The 23,364-nt window shown below is 41.8% G+C and overlaps 1 protein-coding gene across 7 annotated transcripts in view; it reads right to left on the reverse strand.

Moving 5' to 3' along the window:
* Positions 1-23,364, reverse strand: part of KCNC1 (potassium voltage-gated channel subfamily C member 1) — a 118,590-nt gene that overhangs the window by 27,797 nt on the left and 67,429 nt on the right. For all 7 annotated transcript variants that reach the window (XM_072039268.1, XM_072039267.1, XM_072039266.1 and 4 more), the window contains exon 2: positions 6,167-7,100. In XM_072039268.1, the coding sequence (XP_071895369.1) occupies positions 6,167-7,100 (934 nt within the window). The remainder of the gene's footprint in view (positions 1-6,166; positions 7,101-23,364) is intronic.

The following is a 23,364-nucleotide window of genomic DNA, read 5'->3' on the forward strand; positions in this document are numbered from 1 at the left end:
TACCAGGAGGAAAGAAAAAAAAACATCTCCCTGTTATCTCATCCTCTGCCTTTTAAATATACTTAAATATATCAAATGCATACAAACATCAAAGCCATCTGAGCTGAAAAAGACCCAGACTCTTTTCAGTCATATTGTTGTCTGCTCTTGGTCTTACAGAGAGGGTCAAAGGCTTTATGACACTAAAATTAGTGGAGTCGTATTATTTTTTTGCTTTAATGTTCAAAGGCATTTGGTCAGAGAATTCTCTTCCCTGTGAATTGAAGAACCACCGCAGTGACTGCCTACCTATGGCTTTAACAATGCTTTGCTATCTGCAAAAGAAAACCACTGAAGTTCACAGTCTACAGCTATGTGTTAGGCAGCATAATGGGCCTGTGAGAAGAACTGCCAAGAGTCCCCAGCTCCCACTGAGCACTGGCACTGGAATTACAGTGCTCAGCACACTTCTGACGTTAGAACCAATGTGTTCCACAAGCAATACAGGTTATTTAGGTTACAGTGACAGAAGGGATGAAAAATGAAGCCCTGAGAAAAGAGCAGTGCCTTCAGAAAACATAACTGATAAAGTAAAAATAGATAATTCCACCATGTTTCTTTAAAGGGAGATCAGCTCTATCTCAGTAAATTGCATTGATACAGTAAGTTCCTAATATCAGGCTAGAGTCATTATAACAATGTAGTTCCCCTCTGCCCGGGATAGGATGGCTTTAACTATTCAGACACTGGGGTAGTTGTGGAGTGGCTTCTGGACAATTGTTTTCTGGGCTGGCAAGTAAAATAACCACAAATTTTTTTCTGAAGCTAGAGATTGTATTAGTAAGGACAGAGATTTTCCTTCTCTTAGGCTCTTGAATTCTAATAATATTTTTTCCACATTTTTCAGCTATGCAATGAGCAGAGTATTTTGCTATCAATACAGTGTGAAAAAGTTACCTGACATGTCTGCATGATACACTGGTATGAAGATACAGTATCCATGGGGTATAGCTGAAGTGAAGCTGCATGCAGAGTGGACCAGAGAGGTGAGAATTTTTTACTTTGGCCATATTAAAATCAACATAAATTTCTTGTGTGCAGGTGTTGGACGTATGTGTACAGAAACAATTAAAAGTTGGGATAGGTTTCTTAACAAAACCAAAATAACCCTCATCTGTACTTGCGTGTTATGGATGCATTCTTAAGACCATAGCTCCATTAAACCAGAGAGTGTTGTAGACATCAAATGAAGTTATAATTCCGTTCATGTTGTCATAAATATCTTTTGCAGTGTCAGAATATAACTTTCACATCTTCATCTATGGCACCTTTAATATGTAACCATGCAGTCAACTTCATGTAAGTGCACAGCTCACGGAAGAGAGGGCCTAAAGAGCTGAATAACATTTCCATAACAAAACTTCCACAATTTGTTCTGCATGTTTTGAGGTTTTCTTACAAACTTGTGCCTTAATGTATTTCACTGCATGTACTGAGATAAATTACTTGTAGGATAGTGTGTGGTTTGGCACAGAAATCAGCTAAGTTTGAGTGCTTGAGGCTGACTTTTTTTTTGTTTTGCTTTGAATTTGAAGCAAATTTTGCTTCCTTTGCACTTCTTTTTTCTTTCTTTCTGTTTACTTCAGTTATGCTATTGACTGATAGGAGTACTCCGAAGCCTTTAGATAAAAGACACTGCAGCACAGTGGACCATGGTTATGACCGGTGCTCAGTTGAGTTTAACTCATGGCTTTTCCACAAGTAATGTTGCAGAATTAAATAAAGCCCTGAGTCAAATGAAAATACTGGAATCATAGAATATCCTGAGTTGGAAGGGATCCACAAGGATCATAGAGTCCAACTCTTGGTTCCACACAGGATCACCCAAAAATCAGACCGTATGTCTGAGAGTGTTGTCCAAACGCTTCTTGAGCTCTGGCAGGCTCAGTGCTGTGACCACTGCCCTGGGAAGCCTGTCCCAATGCCCAGCTGCTCTCTCAGTGCAGAACCTTTCGTTAACACCCAGCCTGACCCTACCCTGTCCCAGCTCCACGCCATTCCCTCGGGTGCTGTTGCTGTCCCCACTCCACTTGTGAGGGAGCTGCAGGCCGCCATGAGCCCTCCCCTCAGTCTCCTCTGCTTGGGGCCAAACACACCAAGGGACCTCGGCCGATCCTTGTACGTCTTGCCCTGTAGACCCTTCACCATCTTTGTTGCCCTACTTTGGACACTCTCTAAAAGATTCATATCCTTAAACAAAAAATGGAGGTTATTTCCATTTTTTCTTTGCTGCCTACTTAGGCTGTTGGGTATTTGGATGTAAAATAGAGATTTTTCCAGATCTGACAACTGCAAAATGAAGCCTTGATCTTGAATGGGGCTTGTACGCAACACTGCAATGTAACAAAGTTAGTCGTTTGACATGGTAATGCTACAACTTGGTGTGTGTATTTTAAATAAGGAGACACCTACAGTGTCTTCTATAGCTCCTGGGTCAAGGAGCTTTTGTCAAATGGGTCAGATGAAATCTGCTCCTTTGTATCATCGCAGGCCCAGTTCCTCTAGACACTATATAAACAGTATCTTGAGAGTTTATAGTCATCAGAAATTGTCTCGAAGAAGAATTTTGGTTCTCCAAGGGGAAATCTTTGCTTTCTTAATGCTGCTGCTAAAGGCCTGCCTACAGCAGTAGCTTTGCCATCCTCTACAATGCCTTTCCTCCTCTTCTGCTGCTCTCCCACTCACCCACCAGGGGAACGGGTGGGATGAAGAGCAGGAAGAGTTGATGCAGAGAAGGGAGGGCATGGTAGAGCTGAACTCTGGCATTCTTTATCAAATTAAAACCAAGAGCTGTTATTTAAAGATACCCTCCTGCCAGATACAGATTAGCATAGGACTGGATGCTGAGAGTGTTGGGGCCAACTTAAAAATTCAAATCAAACCTACCAGAATTTCAATTCAAAACTTCTTTGCTTTGCCTGCAAATGACCGTAGCATCATTGGCAACAGCTGTGCAGCCTGCAGGCAAAGTTCTGCTGTTTGCATGTCTGTGCCAAGAAAGTGCTCTTTAGCTTGAGAGGAGGTGCTGGGATGTGGCTGTGCAGAGCTCTCTGTAGAGTCCACTTGACTGTGTGGGTATGGACTGAGATCAGCTGGGAACTGCTGACCCAGTGTGTAAGGGGGCACTTTGCTGTAGAGAGATAATCATATGTGGAACTATTTCATACTCATCATGGTTTTGTGAAGTATTTAGTCATTCCACCACACATAATATATGGAATTATTAACTTCATGTGATGTCCCTTTCTCCTGAGCAACTATATAGGCTTTTTTTTTAAAAAAAAAAAAAAAAGAAAGAAAAAGAATGTATTAGATACAAATCATATGGCTATATATCTCCTAGATACCGCCACACTGAAGCTTTGCAACTACAAAGTACAAGAAATATCTTGAACAACTTGGATATAATTATAGAAACATTAGATCTGATGGACACATTCTGAGTTCCTAGTATGATGTTAACTGGTTGTCTACGGTTAGGTGGGGTTAACTAATGTAAATATTTCACTGTATGGGCAACATTCACAACTTGTCTTTGTTTTTATATAATGTGCAGGTTATAGTTTCAGGAACAAGTCAGTGCCTATGAGCGCTTCATATTACATAAAGTGAACCTCAACATACAAGGCAATGCAGATCTTGTTTTAACAGTCCAGTTCTGATCTCATTATTTTTCACTTTTCTCTTGCATGCGTATAGATATTTCTCCTTGTGAGGGAGCTGAGAGATGCAGGCAACAATGTTTTGCTGCTAGTGGTGCATAATAATTATCAGAAACAGGTCTCCAGCAACAGTGTTACTGAGTCCATTTTGTTAGCTGAAGTATAAGTGTGCTTTGTTACTTCTCAAAATATATATGCTTGTATACGTATATAAAAATATCCTCTTCTAATTAATTATTGCAGAAATAGGTTAAGTTGCTGTTACTATCAATACTTCATGGATATTGTGGTAACAGCTGATTTTAGAGCACTGATGGTGGCAAAACAGTTCCACATTGAACCAAAATTACACGTATTCTCAGGATACCAGTGTGGATTTGCATTGAACTCGTAGAATTCTTAGTCCTCTAGTTCCCAGAGAGGACCAGGATATGGAATGGAAGGAACTTTACAAAGCAAAGGATTTCTGAGATGAAAGTCACTCTGTAGCTGACTGCTAAAGTACTCAAAAGTCAGGTGTCTCATACACTTTACAGTTGGGTAGCTGGCGTGGTAAGAAACACACCGTATTGTTAGTGCCCTCTTTCCCTCTTGATATGTGATGCCCCAAAGGCATCTACTTATGAGAAGGTTTGCTGCTTGGACATGAGTTGTGATAAGCATTTGCAACCTGAGGGGAATGGATGATAAAACCATACGCTTATGCACCAAAGATACAATAGGAAAGAGACAGTCTATCAGTCACGTGAATTGTGATTGGCCTGTTGCAATGGAGTAGTCTTTAACAAGAAAATGAAAGCTCTTTACCTTCTGAATGATTTTTACACAGTTGCACAAAAGGGAAAAGAAAAAAAGGAAAGAAGAGAAGAGAGAAAAGAAAAGTTCCCACCAGCTCTTCCCCTCCAAAATTAGCACTGGCATAGGTGAAGTCACACACAAAGGAAAGTCTCACTTTCTTTGTGCCTCTCACAATGACATCAACATGCATGGCTATGAGATGACGAGAAAATACCTCACTCAGGATGAATAACAAATTAGAATTTTCTTTAAAGTAAAAAAAATGATAACACAAGACCATCATAGGTATACGCTAGCTCCTTCAAAGCATCTCTTGTTGTCTAGATGTCAGTTAAAATCACTTGATTGGTGATCTGTTTTATCTAATACGACACGGGAATATTCTGAAATAGGCTGAAGAATGTCTACTATGCAACTTCATTGGAACGTCTGCCAAAAACGCAGTTGGCTTTGTTTTCAACATGGTTATCTACTTTGAAATTACTCCATAGAATAAATAGTGATATTCCGTGGGTAGAGGTAGATTATGGGGTTGAAATAGTCAAATTGGAGCCCCGTAACTTTATGTGCTATAGGAGGAGTCTCATAAAACTGAGATATTCCCATAATTAACCACTAGCCATGGGATATTATAATATATTCCACGGTGACTAGTATTTTTTCCATTCCCCCCACCCCCCAGTAGAATTAGCATGATTAGTTTTGCTCTGGTTTCACCTATTGCTGACATGAATCAGTGTAATTAAAAATAAGAATACCATATTATGAGGCGATCACTGTTCAGGTCAAACCGGCCAGTATTGACCAGTCTGACCTTTTCCAGTCAGCCTTTGCTGCTAGAGGGTTGAAAGAGCTATAGCTCACCAACCCATACTTGCAAAAGGAGCATGGTTTAGAAAACGTAGTTCAAAACTCTTCGTAGCTCTAAATGCTAAATTCTAGTGGAATATTATAGAATAATTGGTTTGCATGCCATGGAATAAACATCCTTACATCTAGTCTTGTCTCAGAGTGAGTCATTTTATATTAGTGTCAAGAATTTGAGCTGTTGTTCTACTTTGCAGTTAATCATCAGAAAGAGACGGGATTGTCTCATGAATATGCATGATGGTATAGTTGTCCCTTCAACTTACTAGGCACCTAGTTTCTGTAATGAGATGTACAATATCTGCCATTTAAAACAGCTGAAAGGTCCCAATTGGGAACAAATGAGAAAGCATCTGGCTGTTTCAAATTCCAGCCCTGTTTTGTCAGAAAACTCTGTAATTGCTGAGTACTTGGCTCCTACTCTGCTCTATGAAGCATTCAGCTCTCAGGAGCCTCTGAGATGCATTACACAGTCCAGCAAAATAGCTGTAGAACTCTCAAAATTCTTCCACTAGATGTAACAGCTCTTCAGAATATCTTGAGACTTGTATGCCCTTAACCAGGACCAAAGTTTGGGCTCCTAGAGCGTGCTCTCATCCTTAGTTTTGCTGATCAGCCTCCACTGTACCATTTGTCCCTGCAACCTAGACTTCACACATATTATTCACTGTGTGATGGTGGGACTAGAATGGATAAATGTGCTACCCATTGCTCTAAGAAAGCAGTCTGGCTGAATCTTAAATCACTACGCGGGATGGAGGTTAACGGTCAGATGGACATTCCTCTAAGAGGTTTCCTACCTGCTCTGTTAATTTCTAAAATTTCTTCTTGGGCCAGTGGGCAAGTGTCGCTCTGAGTACTGTGGTGTGGAGAGTTTACGACAGATTTACAATAATTGGGGGATCCCAGCTGGGGTGGCCTCGGGATATGCTTCTTTTTTTTCTTTGGTAGCTTCTGCTTAGCCATAGCTAAGGAGTAATACATTCCGAAATTGTTCACAATGACAGGGACAGGCATGGCAATGGTCAGCACGCCGGCGAGAGCACAGAGGGCCCCCACCAGCATGCCTGACCAAGTCTGAGGATACATGTCTCCGTAGCCCAGGGTCGTCATGGTGACAACAGCCCACCAGAAGCCGATGGGGATATTTTTAAAGTGTGTGTGTTCACTGGCACTAGGGTCATTTGGTTTAGCACCTATTCTCTCGGCATAATAGATCATCGTGGCAAAGATTAAGACGCCCAATGCCAAAAATATGATGAGCAGCAAGAATTCGTTTGTGCTGGCACGGAGGGTGTGTCCCAAGACCCGCAACCCAACAAAGTGGCGGGTCAGCTTGAAAATTCGCAGGATTCGCACGAAACGGACTACGCGGAGGAAGCCCAGGACATCCTTAGCAGCTTTGGAAGACAGGCCACTGAGTCCAACCTCTAGATAGAAAGGCAGTATGGCCACAAAGTCAATGATGTTCAAAGAGTTTTTGATAAATTCCACCTTGTTTGGGCAGAAAGTGACTCTCATCAAGAACTCAAATGTAAACCAGACCACACAGACACCTTCGATGTAGGTGAGAAAGGCTTCAGTCTCTGCTTCCCTGTAGTGCCGCACCTGGGTGTCATTCCCGATGAATTCAGTTTCTGTCTTGTTCACAATGGGGTTAAATCTCTCATGGGTCTCGAGGCAGAAGGTGGTGATGGAGACCAGAATGAAGAAGAGGGAGGCAAATGCCACATACTGTAGAAAGAAAGATACGAGAGAATCGTTAAACAGTAGGTTAAGCACAGGGGCTTTGGTTCTTACAGAAGGGAGAGACAAGAGCCGTGTTAAAACTGAAGATTACGCCAAGCCTTCTTCCTGTGGGCTTAAGATGCCAAGTCTCACCTGCAAAGACAGCCTGACATTCAAGCTGGGATGGAGACCAGTATGTAAGTACATGCTTGTGTCCATTCCTATACAGAGAGCACTTCAGCATGAGTGTAAATCTAAGCAAGCATTTGAATCCCCAAGCTCTCTTTGGTATTTAAAGTTAAGGACATACTTAAATTCTGCCTGCTTGAACTGGGTCTTCTGGTACTGTCTGGTACTTAAGATAGAGCACACCTTCTGGGGGGACATTTGTCACACAGGAGTCTTTCAACAGCGTTGTGTCAGTGGTGTGGCAGCTGCCTCCTGCTCCCAGCTTAGTGAGAGCTGTGGCACTTCAGGTGCTGCTAAATATGAGTGGCAGTCTCAGGGGACTCTACAGCAAGGATCTGAGTCCTGGTTGGCATCACGAGACTGTATTACCAAACCCCAGAGAAAGGTCAAGGAATAGTCGCATGTCAAACAGTTTTCCTGTAGTAAATAATCTGTTCTCAACTGTCTTCTCCAAATCTTTAATTTTTAAATTATTATTATTTTTTTTTAGGGCAGTCAGTCAGAGAAGAGAAGCAAGAAGATTTGGATATACCTGTCAGCTGATCCAAAAGGAGACAGATCTACTGGATTCTACCACACGAGGTTTTCTTCAAGAGATTTTCATTGCATTGTAAGATTCACATAGAAACTAAATCAATCTTTTGTAAGGCTGTCTGATTGCAATTTGGTTAATCAAGTTACAGGGAAGATGGTATCAGCCCCCAAAGTCAATGAGTGTCTTAGGAGCATTTTCCGTTTCTGCTTCAGTTCCTTCTTTCCTCAGGCTTTTCTCAGCCTAAAGGAGATCTCTTGGTTATATTCCAAGATAACTGAGGGAGACAGTCAGGCCAAAATTCACAATTCTAATAACCACAGTTTGTCTGCTCAGTCCTCCTTTAATAAATCAAGTAGGTTTTGTACATCTAAGAAACCTGCTTCTGTGTTGGAGCAGTGTGTTAATAATAATACCTCTTCCCATTTACCTCCTTACATCCGTTATCTTCCTGTTTGTCTCTTGTGTATGTTTGACAAAAGAAGTTATATATGATGTTATTTCATTGTTCTCTTGAGCATGATCAACCATATTTTTAAAATATTTAGGTGTTCTCATAGTGTTCCATTATTCACAATGTCCCTTTTTCAACAGTGTAGCCAAAGAAGGAATTACAAAGAACGAGTTTCTTTGGATTGTCTGTTGTCAGCAAATGCAGGGCAGTAATCTGAAACAAATTGCTGACAAAGGACCAGTTAAAAATAACCTCTGCTTCATGCAACCAAAGCTCTCCTGCAATCAAGGAGTTTCTCCTGTCTGCTTTCCTGGTAGACATAGTGCAAAACTGCACTTGACCTTCCCTATTAGCAAACAGAGTCCTTTGAAGGTATTTGTTACGGTTTAAGGTGAGCCATTTAATAGGGAGGTAAACTGGCAGAGAACACAACAACAGAATAATTTAGGTTGGAAGGGCACTCTAGAGGTCATAAGATACAACATTTGGTTCACATTCAAAGTTGGACCAGATACCGAAGTTGGATCAGTTTGTACCTTAAAGGAGGCTGTAACAAGGTGGAGTTGGTCTGTTCTCCCATGTGCTTGGTGACAGGACGAGGGGGAATGGGCTAAAGTTGTGCCAGGGGAAGTTTAGGTTGGATGTTAGGAAGAACTTCTTTACTGAAAGGGTTGTTAGGCATTGGAATGGGCTGCCCAGGGAAGTGGTGGAGTCACCATCCCTGGAGGTCTTTAAAAGACGTTTAGATGTAGAGCTTAGTGATATGGTTTAGTGGAGGACTGGTTAGTGTTAGGTCAGAGGTTGGACTCGGTGACCTTGGAGGTCTCTTCCAACTGAGATGATTCTGTGATTCTGTATGCTCAGGGCCTTCCCTGGTCCACACCTGGGTATCTCCAAGGTTAAGGCAGCTTGTGCCAGTATTCAGCCAAGAAGAAACAAATAAGCTTGGAAGGATATGAAGCAAACAGACTCCTCTGCATTTCAAATCCAACCTTGCTGCCAAAGAGACAAGAAGGTTACCCCTTGTCACATGTAAAGAAAACTAGTACCTTCCCTTAAATGCTTAAGGGAATAGTATCATAGTATTGCATAGTATCCTCAGGTGATTAGACCTTAGGTGGTCTGACGTACATGTTAATATGTGCTAAAATCAATGCTTAATATAAACTGTCTGGAAGACAAACAGACGAGAGGTTAGGAAAATTGAGAGACAGGACTTCTGGTATCTATTTATCTGATTTATTTATCTATTTTATCTGATTCTTCAGTAAAGCAGGGAATTTTCTCCATGCACAGTTTCTCCATCTGTAAAATAGGCTAAAAAAATCCTGGTGTTTATGTGTTTTGTGATCGCAGATAAATGTGTACAGGTTCTATAAGTTTTCATTTTATTGTTCATTATCAAAAGTCTCCCTAAAAAATAAGTTGAAGAGTCTTTTAAAGTGATCAAAGTCAGTTTATGTATATTTTTAATGCTCAGAGCATAATTAAGCAGGGGTTAGTAGCCCAATTGTCTGAGTAAAACAAGAAACAAAAAGCATTTTTCAGCAGGAACTCAGGAAAATATTTCCAGCAGCCTCAGAGCACGTCTGCTCCATTTTGGCCTGGAGCAGATTTTTACTGTAGAGTCATAGATCCCTGAGAATTGAAGCTGTAGAAGGAAATGCTGACATTTCATTAAGCCAGGTAGAACTCGCTGATAAGAAGCAGAGAAGGGAATAAAACCATATTGCATTTTAAGGGGTCTGTGAAAGGCCCCTGTATGCTGACTGAAAATGCAGTTCTCCTCTTCAGGTGTATGAATACCTCTCCTGAGTGAGATTTTGGGGCTTAGGACAACCTTCAGGCTGATCTTGCCCAGCAGCGATGTTGAGAAATGATATTTTGCTGTATGGAAGGGAAGAAATAAACAATTCTGTCAGGACATTTGAATTCTCTGCAGAGGTATATGCTAACAGTGCTACCAGCAGAGAACATCACACCCATAATCTCTCCTGCGGTTAGCCCCTGTGTGCACACCTTGGCTTCAGAGGGGAATTGAGATCTCTTAGTCATCAGTTCAGCAGAACAGAGAAGTATCCACTGAATGAGTGAGGCGTTTGCTTCCTTCTGTCTGCATTTAACAACATGCAGAGTTTTTTCACAGGTGTTTTCCTAAATGCTTTGGAAGCAGGGGTTTGCTATCAAGGTTTCATAGAACCATGGCACAACAATAGTATTGACAAGAAAGATCCCAATCAGAATTTGTTATCACTGTTGAATTGCTTTCTAATCATAAAACCTATTTTGTTTTGGGTAAGAAAAAAAAAGGTCTGTAGCCAATACATGCTCTGGTATTGAAAAGACCCTGTTTTTGCTGTAGTAGTAAACTTGCGTGCACTGAAAGGAGACAGCAATGGAGATCAGCCTCTATATCATTGGCATAGATTTAGATTGGTGGTCCCAAATTTTTATTGCCCTGATTCCTTTTTTCTTCTGAATATTTTCCTCATTAATTATTTGATATAAGACCTACCAAGCTGTAAACAAAACCAATAGTTATTCAGTGGCTATGTGTGATGAGCATTCATTCATACCAAAGAGCTCAAAAAAGGAACCTTCCCTGGCTCTCTATCAAAAAGGCCAATAAAGATCAGCCACCATGCCTGACATTATAGCTAGTCAAGTCCAGAGGTGAGCAAAGTTGGTGAAATCTAGTGAAGACTCTGGGACTTGGATGTGTTCTAATGTCTTTGAAAATACATCTCTTTATTTCACTAATAATTGCCTAAACCCTAATCAAACCAGTGGATTGCTCTTGTGATATTTAGAGGTTCTTAGTTTTCCTTCTCCATACATTTTACAACAGAATATCTCTTCTTCCTAAGACCTGAATGGGGAGAAAAGCGAGGATTTTATCAAGTGATGCCATGTGTTATTGAGTTCCAGAACAGCAGCTAAAATTTACTATAATTAAATAAAATACCTAGGTAATGTGTTTGAAGTGATCAAAACTCTTTTATTTGCTTTGACACATGTGAATGATTTTTACTTAGCCTAGAGATGGTGCTGCCACTGCTTCTTTCTGGCTTTAATGCCAACAAAGGAGCACTTCAGATTGTCCAAAACTGCAGAAGCTATAAGAGAAGGCAGAGAGGAGATTTAAAAAAAGATGCTTTAATTAAAATATATTTATGTTAAAATGCCTTCATTTTGGAGAGAGAAGAAAAAAAATTACAGTCCTGCATAATCTAGAATTGTGACAGGTATTTTTTAACAAGTCCATCCTGAAAGCAGCTAAAGGGCATCATGCCCATAAGTGGAGAATTTCACCATCTAATTTTTATTGCCTCTGATTTTATATATATATGTATTTACTGTGTGTATATGTAAGGCGTGCTTCTTCACTACTCTACTCCACTATCTAACCTAGCCATTTTTGTCAGTCCAGTGTGAATATGAAGTGCCAATTAATTCAGAATAGTAGTGTTTCACACCAGCGTCACAGAGCTGTAAACGGTACAAGATAACAGAATCAGACCTAGCCGCCCATGAATAATGAGCCAGTAAATTTCCATTCAGCATGGAAAGGAAACAGAAGTCCAGTACCTTAAAAACATGACTAAACCTTGCAATACACGAGGATTAGGAGACTAGGCTCATTCAGAAAAAGGTCCGAGGATTAGACCAGACAGTATTAAATATATAGGTGTGACTGCCTACTTCTGGGAATTACTTTTTAAAACCGTATTTCATCTTGCATTTCTGAGATAGTTCCGATCTCAGAGATAAGAAACCTTTTTATGGTTTGCTGTAAGTAAGTAAGCCCAGTAACCCACTAGAATGCATTGATACAGTGCTTGGAATTGCCAGATTTCAATACAGATGGGCAGCGAAGGCTGTTGATTTAAGCATCGGGACAGAAATTGGATGACTGAGGCTCTTAGCCTCCAGCACTGACCCAGTTTTTTGCCTCCCAGCATGTGTACCTGTGAAGGGAGGCCTTGGCTGAGTCTTTGATACAAGAGACACCACTCGTGGACCATAAGCAGGGAAAGTTGGTGGCAGCAGAAGCAGCACAGCTTTTACTAGTCAAGTTTCAGTAAACTCAGAGGTTGTTCTCTAGGAAATAGGGATCTACACAACATACCATTCATAATTCATCACACATTCAGAGTGAGTTGGTAGAAGCTGCATGCCGCAGACGGGTGCTCTTCTCCTTTGATACTGCTCAGAATCATTTAACAATTGTGACTCAGGCTAGAGGGGAGAAAAGGAACAGGTCACACTTAGAGGAGATTTTCCAGCCTCTCCCTTTGCAACTGCTAACAGAAGTATTTTTTAAAAAGTGATTCTTTAATTCCTGTCTTCTTGCAGGGAAATTCAGGAAATCCTACCCTTCCCTCAACCATGAAAGGCAGAGGAAGATGGCCTTTTGCTTGAATCATCAGAAAATTTCCTATAGAAGTGGCACCCTGTCTTTCTAATGGTCTGTTCTGGTGAGTTATGGTTTTGATGAAAAAATACTTAATTTACTAGATCATAACCATCCTGTTCCTCTTGAACCAAAAAAGCACAGGAGATAAGAAGTTGTCTTAGTCAGTATGAGCAGAACCTCTGAACGTCATTTGCTTCCTCCCCAGTGGGAGAGCCCAGGGCTTGGCAAGACTGAAATGAGAGATGAAAACATTCTCCTCATACATCTTTGCCCTCCAAGGGAGAAGTGATGGAGCCATTAGTGCTGCAGTGCCTCTAGAAATATAAGGTATGACTCGAGTGAGATCCAATATTCATTTTTTTTTCCTTTTTTTCCACCAAAAAGAAGTCCCAGGTCTAGTAATCTTTCAGTAAGTCCATGAACGCTAAATGCTGTCTATCTTGCAGGAGCAAGCTAGTCTCAGAAGCGTTTCAGATCACTGCTGGTAACCTATGAGTTTGTTCCTGCAAAACATCAGTATTTCAGATATATCCAGACCCCTGTGCTTTTTGCTAGTCCTGCATAAAACCACATGACTTCCATTCATGAGGCCAAGGGCTTTACCAGTATTTACAGTTGTTCATTTGTTCAAGGTTTATCTCTGAAACAGCTGTTACATCTGCATGAAGCGGACATTTGCCTGTGACTTGAATCACTGAGCTTGGATTGTTTATTTTATTCTGAAAGCTATATTTTAACCACTCTAAAACTTAGCCCGTGTATCACCAAGATGTTTAATAATTGAGACAAATCTTTTTTGCACAGCTCAGCCAAAGTTTGGGTTAAATGAAAGCTGCTTTAAAATACTCAGCTTTATTACAACTTTATTTGTCAAGATTGATTTTCCAGGCTTTCTTAGAGATATGGACCCTGATTCAAACAAATGACTCATTTCAAATGTGCAAGTAATTCTACTGAATTTTGGGAGAGAAATATTGAATCTGTATGACTGATCAAATGACTAAATGTAGGCACAGTAGCTAGCAACCAGCTAATGCTGTGAAAGTGAGCAAAAGCAAAGACTTTGTCAAAAACCCACCTTGGCAACATTTCATTAAGAATCCTAATGTAAGATGTTTGGAGATTCTTTGAGTGATGACTATGAAATTGAAAGTATTTGCAAGGGGAAAAATCCAGTTCTGCTTTTGTAGGTGTGAAACCAGTATATGAGGGCACAATCAAATGTAACCTCCCAGCTCTTGTCTGTGAAGGGACAGATGACCATCTTGGCAGTCCATCTTTTTCCAATGAGTTTCTTTTTTCAATAAGATAAGAAAATCAACAGAGAAACTCACTTCAGTGAACATACTGGCTCAGTCACAAGGTTGTTCAAATTTGTGCTTCTTAGTTGAGACAAATTGAAGAAGTAAGCTTAGAGATAAACAAAGCTTGCTCCAGAATCAGAAGAGAAGTCCACTGGCAGCTCACGGATGAAATGGTTATGTAATGCCAAAAAAATATATATGACAGCTTGCAAAAAAATCTTGGAATGCTTAGTGGCACGCAGACGTGAAATAGCATGTTAAAAAAAATGTGCAGTCATCTGTGGGGAATATGCTTAAGTTATTCGGCGTTGACGTTGCAATAAATAAATTAGAAGCACCTCTCTCAAATGTTAGTCCTAGCAGGCAGCCGTGTGCTTTGACAAGGTAGTTACAGAGAGAAGCAAGGCTTCATCAGAACTGGAAGTGTGGTATATACAGTATTTGTCTGTGACCGCATGGCCAGCCAGCTGGTCACCAGGCAGATATTGGAATGCTTAGGCAAGTTTTCCAGTTTCATTTAGGTTAGATTAAATCTTGCAATTTAATAGGAACACCATGAATGATCAGAGCGGAGATGTGAATTTATTTTGCAAGCTTCTTTGCTAGCTCCCTAGTCTGGGTAGTGAGAACTGTGTGGAGACAGTATGGTGGGAGTTAGAAATGGTTCATATTGCTCAGCAACAGCTCAGTGGGAAATTCTCATCTTAACATTTATAGATTCCTGATCCAAATGTGCCCCAAGACTTCTGCAGCTAGGTATATAGGACACTACAGAAGGAGCTGTAAGTGCTGAAAGGGAGTTTTCCATCTCGTCAAGGGACTGTAGTAACATAGGCTTGATAAGGGCCTACAAACATAATCGAGTCAGTCCTTTAACCCAAAGCACAGTCTGATCATTCCCCAACTATATAGGCTGTTTTTAAGGACCTCCGATGGTGAATATTATAGATTCTTTGCAAGAAGTCTTGCTTCACCATGATCTAGCTGTAATTTTTTCTTCCTAATATCTAACATAAATCAGCTGTGCTACATTCTAGGCTTGTTTGCTTTTGCCCTATCCATCACAGACAGCTATGGATTTGGAAATTTGCAGATGCTTTCCTTCTTTTCTAAACTAACATCTATTAAAGATCCAAACGTTCCATGGGTCCTAGACTCATGTTCTTATATTCTCGTTCTGTTACTGCATAAAATCAATATAATTATTAATCTCATTTTCAGATGATGCCACACACATTTATGCTGTCAGTTCTGTCAAATGTTCTAGAATTAAATAAACCAAGTAGGTCATGTAATATTTCATACACTGGAGCATGACAAATGAAACCAGGCAACTTTTTCTACAACTGCTCATAATTACTAGGTTTTTTAGCCCTTTCTTGTAAGGCAGGCAACTTTTTGTGCACTATGCACACTTTCTATTCTCAACTGAAAAGAAGAATTTTTTCGCGATGCCTGGTGGCAGCATCGTGAGCTATGATATTCTGGATCTTGCCTCACCACCTTTGTTCTGGATGCTATTTTCTCTCCTGAGATATGACACTTCCTCCCTCTCTGACTCGCTGCCAGTCCTTCGTTGTGGGAAAAAACATTTCTTATGCAATGCCTTGACAAGAGAGGGGAATTCCTGACTAGAGCTAGGCGAATCCAACTGGGAAAACCCAAAGACTTGCAAAATATGCTTAGTCTTGAGGCTTCCTATTTTCTAGATGTAATTTTTATTTTTCTCCTTCAAAAATGAATAAGTCACACACGTGCTTGTGGTTATGATCAAGTGCAGACAGATGAAACTAGGTATGTATCTTAGCCCAAGCCTCACCTTTTGCATTTAGAAATATGAAAATAGAAAGAGGATTGATTGACAAGTTTTAATCTCTCAAATGCATGTATGTGTGTGCACACTCTTGAAGCTGTTAACTTAGGGATTCCTTACAGTGATTTTAGCTGTAGGCTACGTGAGTCCTGGGACTCTCTGTGGAGCAGCAACTCCCATTTCTCCTTTTTTTGCTACAGCTTCTGCACAGTCACTTGCTCAAGAGTGGCTAAATTCACATGCTCGTACTTCTAAGAAGTACAGTCTCTCTCAAGCCTACATCACATTAGAATCATCCCAGAAGCTCTTCAAAGAGTAGGGGACATATTTCTGTATCCTTTCAGGGCCTTCCCCAAGTGAGCCACCAACCTCAGCTATGCACCAGCACCGGAGAAATGAAATTGTTACAGGCATGGAGCAGGCAGAGTGCCTGTTGGTCTCCAGCTCCACTAGAAAGAGCACATCTTTTCTTATGTTTTGCAAGAAAAACTCCAGTGTGTGGAAGCATTGAGTGTAAAACTCCACAAGGAAACACTTGAAATACTCAGTGAGGCTTTGTCCTGAATACAGACCTTCCTAACCTAATAAAAGAGGAAGACTTTTCTCCCTGTGGTTTTGAAGCCAAGATATTTGTGGTGTCTGCCAGATCATGTTTGTATTCAGACAATGATGCTGCTTCTTTGAGACAAATTAGAACAAGCAGTGGTCGAATCTTTAATAGTTTAAAATGTGGCTAGGCTGGCTACATAACCACCCTCAGACAGGGAGTGAAATCTACCTGCTTGTCTTCCACGAGAAGTCACCAACAGCTGGTAGGGGCAGTCAATTGGATGCTGGTGGCTCCTACATAAGACTAAGGGGAAGACCCAGAAGACATCAACTCACAGAGGTGAGCTGTTCAGGTGTGCAGTGAAGACAGGACTTAAAGAAATGGCCCTGGTATGACATTGCTGCATCCTCAAATTCTTCCTGTGACTTCACAGCACTGTGTTTCCAGGGCTTTTCCTCTTCTAAGCAAGGAGATGAAGGGCTCATTCTAGCCCTTGACTTCTGTTCTGTGCTGCATTTCCTTCTGCCTGACACAGCCTCTCTCTTCCCCTCCAGGTCTGCCAGGGCTGCTCCTCCCAGATAGAGGCATCTTGCTGGGGACATTGCTCTCTGCAAGGAGGTTTTACCAGGAGGATGGACTTGTGGCCAGCCAGGGGGATCACCTGCCTCGCTTCTGGTGCTCACAATGTAGCAATGGGCTTCCAGGTATTTGCACAGTACAGTGACATGGGGACCATGGATAGGAGATGGCATGTACTGCTTGAATGCAGGTTGATCTGTGCAGTGTAGCTGCATGAGACACTCCGATTCCTAGTCCAAAGACCAACCAGAAGCCCTCTGCAGCACAAACTTTTGCCTCAGCTTTTATTAGTGGTAATTTGCCTTTACGGTGTTCTGCTTCACTTGTTCCCGAGTACAAGATACACTTGCTATAGCCTCCTACCTACAGAACCCTTCTCTGCCGTGTTTTTGTATTTATCAGTCCAGGGAATGAAGGGGTTATGGTGATGTTATCTGGCATTTTATCACCCCCTCTATGTCAGTATCTGTTTTACTATCTCTCTGAAGAGAAGAGTTTTCATACCTATGTTTCTGTGGCTTAACTCTTACATGTGCCAGAAGTAAACATACGGAGCCAGGAAGGTAGCCATTTTATGCCAGTTTGCTCCTTTGGCATTCTCTCTCCTGTTCAGGTGGTCAAGCACTTCAATTCCCAGGTAGATTTCCCTTTTCTCATAGGAAATATCTCACTTTCTTTGTGGCGAGATTTGACAGTTTTGTAAACAAGTGCATATATGATATGTAGAGAGAGGTATTTATTTTTTCCCTCTCTCCTGCTCTTTGTTCTAAGTATCCTAGGGTGTCTTCTCAAACTCTCTGAAAACTGTTTAGATCTATGCCTTACGACCTTTGCTCCCAAAATGTCCTTTTGCTATAGAGTTCGATAGCACTAGTTAGGGTTCCTTTTCTTTTTTTTTTTTTTTTTAAGATTTTCTAGTAACTCTTGTAAACTTAGGCAACATTTCACATATCAAAGATGCCTTCCAGAATTTGCATTTGTCTCCATAAAAGGAATCATTTGGGGCTCAGCGCAGCTCTATTTGTTTCTTGATTTTGCCCATGAAGGTACTGCAACCTCTATATGGCAAATCAAGTCTGAGATGTTCAGTCATTAAAAACACACTGTGATTATAAAGAACCTCAGGAAGAGCCCAGCCATAACCCAAACTCAAGAGGGCACCTGCTGTCCCAGCAGTCCCTATCACAGTACTCAGTACAGGGCAGTTAGTGCACATGCCCACTCTCCTTGCTGACAGCACTGTCCTGATTTAAAGGAGAGGATTATATCACACTTTCTTTCCCTGGTAAAATATTTTCTCCTCCTGAGTATATTCACTGTACCTAATCTAACTACGCCACTGCATACCAACAGACATGCAGAAACTGTGCACTTATATGTGAGATGACAAAGAAAGAAGTCCTCATTGTTATGTTATTAAGGCTTAATTTATGAGAAGGATGTATAACACCTGTGATACTAACCCGGCTATCAGTTCCACATAGCAATTCTCCCTCCCCCAAGCCAGAGTCATTGTTAGCAGCTGTGAAACTCCTGCAGAGCGTGCTCCAGGGGCAGTGCTGTGGGGTTAATCACACAGCATGGTCGGCCAGCTCACAGCAGTTCAGAAGGGTTCCCGACAGCCTTTTGCAGGTAGCTACTGTAAGAGCCACTGTCTTCCCTGGTGCTGGGGAGCTGAACTCAGGACCACTCTCTGTTAACTCCTATAGCTGGGGCTTTTGGGGAGGGATGGACTGTAAAAGTTGTGTGGTGCTGAAAGAACGAGGCCTTGAAATGCTTATTGTGAGGTACGTTGCATAAGCAACAAGGAAAACACTTCTACTTAAAACAATGTCTCAAGCATTCAAGGTTAACTGAAGCTGCCGAAGAAAAGATTAGAAAAGAAACACAAGGTAAGTCATAGCTTGAACCCAGAGGAAAATTGCTTTCTACAGAAGATGAAAGGAATTTAGGGTATTTTGAGAAGTTTGCCAGCAATGTTATGCAACTGTTTAACTTGTGTCCTGCAGTACTCTCAGCATCTTGTGGGATAATAGCAGACTCTCATCTCTTACTGCTTGCTGCATTACGGCTGTATCAGCCATGGTGTATTTGCATATCTTTAGTTTATTCAAGTGCACATGCAGGTATGATGTGAACCGTGGCTGAAGAGCTAACTCTGTTTCTGAATGCTATCCTCCACCACAAAGGAAATATCCTTTATTCGGAATAGCTTTGTGGAATATTATGCATCTACCTGCACTACAAAGAACCTGAAATATTGCATAACACTAACACTTAACAGTGTGCAGCATTTTATGCCTTGAAAGTGCTGTTGAAATGTTAATTTAAAAACCAATTTGCAGCTGTTCTGTAAGGCAAAAGAAGCAGATGCTATTTCTGTTCCATAGGTGAGGTGATGGTGAGGCTCAGAGGGTACAGCAGGTTTTTCTTAAGTATGTTGGTTTAATTTTGACTGCACAGCTACCAGTATTGAAGTCTCTGGCTGAGGCAAAATGAAGGGATGTCTTGAAATCTGGAATTCCAAAGGAACGGGTAGGGTTGTCAGATCGAATACTGAGATGGCAAGGTTTAACCTTGCAGACCAAGCGAGTCCAACATGTAGCAAATGGCAGGAGGGAGGATGAGGTGAGAAGGATAGGTGGGCTGTAGTTGTACATTTTTCTATTTATCCAAATTATGGTCTTGTTCATCTAACATAGCTACATCAGTTCCTCTAGAAAGGGCTGCTCTCTGTGGGAGAAGGGTGAGAATTTTTCCATCAAAAGTGAATAAACTATACTTGGTAGTGACTTTAATCTTTTGTCCTGAGAAACCTTTTTATCTGAAGTCCTCAACACGGAGATCTCTTATCGTCTGTTATAACAGGATCGGAGTGCCAGCCTATGAAAACCTGGCCTTAAGGAGATTTCCAATTGGAGATAATAACAGTGAATTACCAGAAATCACTAAGCACTTCTGGAAGTCTTTCCTAGCGTGTATTGCCACACAACAGGCACAAAACTATATAAAAATAAAAGGAGAAAGGATGAAATGAACTGATGCTTGACATCAGGAGGGGGTTCTTCACAGAGAGAGTGGTTGCACACCGGAACAGGCTCCCGTGGGAAGTGGTCACTGCACCGAGCCTGACTGAATTTAAGAAGAGATTGGACTGTGCACTTAGTCACATGGTCTGAACTTTTGGGTAGACCTGTGCGGTGTCAAGAGTTGGACTTGATGATCCTTAAGGGTCCCTTCCAACTCAGGATATTCTATGATTCTATGATGGTGGAAGTGCGTTGATTCCAACGATATCATTGCTCTCTGGGAGCTTCTGGGTGAGGCGTACTTTCTCTCCCGAGCACGAGATAGACTGCTGTCCCGGGGCGTTTCTTTGCTTAAAGAAGAGCTTGAGCAAATGGTTGCCTATAAAAACCTATTTAGAAAAAAGGTCTTTAAAGACAGAGTGGTCTGTAATGCTGACTTGTTTGTAAAAAAACAATTCCTAGACGTGTGGGTAGTGAGTTGGGTGAGTGCCATCAGCTACAGCAAACAGAGAGGTGGGGGAGGCAGAGTAGGGGATGAAGTAAAAAAAAACAAGGAAAAGCCAGGACTTGCACTCGAGCTAAACGTTGCTTTAGCCAGCGTGGATGGGAAGGGGCATTCACTGCATTAGGTTTGTTTTCACCCACTCCATTTCTAATTCGTGAGTGACCTGCACAAGCTGCGTGATGCTGCAGGGTGGCGCAGGGCATGAACTGTGTGCAAGGGCACGGCACAGGAGGAGCTGATGCCCCGACAGGAAAAGTTAAAGCTGATTTTGAAACACAGAGCCAGCTGGGTACTTGCAAGGTGCCAAACGTGGAAGTTGTGCTTTTTGTTTTTATTATTATTCATTGCTCAGTCGGAAGTATTTTTATATTGAACTTGGAATACAGCCCCAATGAGGAGAGAGTTGCTACGTATGTGCCCCTCTGGGTCGGGGATGTGAAGGCACCCCCGAGTGCCACCTCCTTTGTCAGGGCAACGAGCACTCCTCATTTCTGACTCTTTCCTGTGCTTCCTCTCCATGGCAGCGGTGTTCCCTCACATGAAGGAGAGAGCGTGGTGTCAGCCACGAGGCAGAGTGAAGTAAGGATCTGCGGCAGAGCCACCAGCTGCTCCTTCCCGCGGCCGAGCCCACCTGCATGTGGCAGACCTTTTGTCTCAGGGCGAGCGCTGGCATAGCATGAGGATTCTTTCCCCGTTCAAAACAGCCACAGAAGCTGGTGAGGAATCGCCAGGCATGCATGAGAGGCCTGGTAGGCATGGGAACCACGGGCCTTTGGTAACCACAGTAACAGCGGGGCGGCCTCGCTGGCAAGCCAGATGAGCCGCCTCGCCATCCGCTGCCTCGGAGGTGCTCTGTGCATTGCTGAGCTATTTTAGGCACTTAATTCCACAAACTAAAGTGCCTATTGAAATGACCCATGCACTGTACTACTTATGAATTATTCACTCCATTCTTATCTTCACCAACTGGATTTCTTTTCCCCAATCAATGCACGTAGGCTCTTTCCACTCTTAGTTTTTCTCATTTGTTGTTTGAAAAATGGCTCTCTTATCCAAAACATAATTCATATTATTGCTGGTTTTAAATATTCTCTGTTGGAGAAACCTTGTCCTCTTCCCAATACTCCCCCACTCTAGTTCTGTAGTCCCTAAGTGGAGCCTTGCATACTTCTGGCCTAGAACCACAGCATGAGTTCTGCTAAAAATTTGCTAATGAAGGAACTCGATACAATTTGGAATGAGTTCTACCTCAAACGATCGATACAGGCCCAGTGATGTACATCAAGCAGGCAGGTAAGTTGCTCTAAATAAATTTACAATTGATTTTATTTTTAAAACCAAATTAGGACATTTATATTCTTACCAAATAAAATCAGCTACAACTTATGCAAACAAGCGTATTCCTAGGTTTGTCTTCTCTAGTACTAGTAGTAGATTTCTAGCTATTTATAGCTCAGTAACTTGTATTCCTGGGATAATATGCATGATTTGCTCACCCAAAAGCTTGGCTTGCCTATAGGTAAACAGGTCGCATTTATTCAGGACTCCCCCTTGTTGAGATTTTCACTAATAATCTGCGGTAGCATCTGCTGGTGAACAGACACTTGAGGGCTGTGTAATTCAGTGTAAGCTGTGGGACTCACCCCCTGCGTCCTGCTGTGGGGACACAGTGGAGACCGAGAGCTGCCTTCTGACCATGCCTCGGGTGGCATCACCAACTGAGGTGGGTGTGCTGGGGCTAAGTGCCTTTGCTTTCCTCTCCTTGCCTTGCAGACCGTGCCACTGGTTGGGTGCACAAAGGAAAAGATACCCTTGTAAGAGAATATGCTATCAGTGCTCTTTGTCCAAGAGGAGCACAGTGCCGAGACTCTGAGCTGCTTGACTCTTGCTGGGTTGTGTCCTCCATGGTCATCAGAGCTGCGTGTGCTTAGAGACAGCTCGGATCTGGAAGAAGCACAGGCTTGACATTGTGCTAACTTGGAGGTATTTTCCCTGCACAGTTGACTCATTCAGGGACATGCAGCAGACAAACTGAAATCTACCTCCTCAGGAATAAGCAGTGCTGCATTTTTTTTTTTTTTGGGGGTGTGCATGTTTATAGCTGTGTTGTTTTATTAGCTCTGCAGTCTGAAATCAACTAAGATTCTGAGTTTCTGAGTTGTAGCAAGTTCCCTCAGATGTTTACTTTGAGCAGTGGTGTCAGCAGTGCAAGATCATGTGAAGGACCAGCAAGGAACTAATATAAGTATCTGGTGTAGAGAAGTCTTGAAAGCAGGTGGAGAAAGTTTGAAAACAGAAGTTAACATGGCTTGTTCTTTGCCTTATTCTTAACCCTCAGCAGCTTCTCAGCTCCATCATATACAGTTCTTTCAGGTGTGGGGGATTGGCAAGGCTAAAAAGCTGCCTTTAAAAACCCATAGATATTTAGGCAGATGTCATGGGATTAAATGCAGCTACTGGATTATGAAGGTGCTCGGTTTATTTTCCCTGTGAAATATATGCTTGCTTATGAGCGTGATGTTATGGTGCTCTTGGTGTTCTTGTGTAATGACCACTAGCATGAGTCATTCTCCTTGCTACTTGCTCAGAAAATGCAGTTCATTCTTTTCTTCACACACGCACACAGTTCTTGATAGTATTAAGGACGGGTGTTGCTTTAACCCAGAGCCTCTGGCTTATCGGATGAGGCATCATTCTTAACAATTTCTTACCAATTTTGGAAGCTAGAAATGATAAAAGGTATATTTTGTACTTCCTCCTGCTGCTGGGAGGCCTTTACAGGGTTATTCGGGGGATTATATGGGATGAACATCTCTTCCTTTGAGGCAGCATTCCAGAGTGGAATACTTTGTAGCCTCACCATCTTCTTTCAACCCATTTTTCCTATTTATGTGCTGC

Source organism: Anas platyrhynchos, chromosome 5, assembly GCF_047663525.1.
Source record: "Anas platyrhynchos isolate ZD024472 breed Pekin duck chromosome 5, IASCAAS_PekinDuck_T2T, whole genome shotgun sequence".
Classification (NCBI taxonomy): Eukaryota; Metazoa; Chordata; class Aves; order Anseriformes; family Anatidae; genus Anas; species Anas platyrhynchos.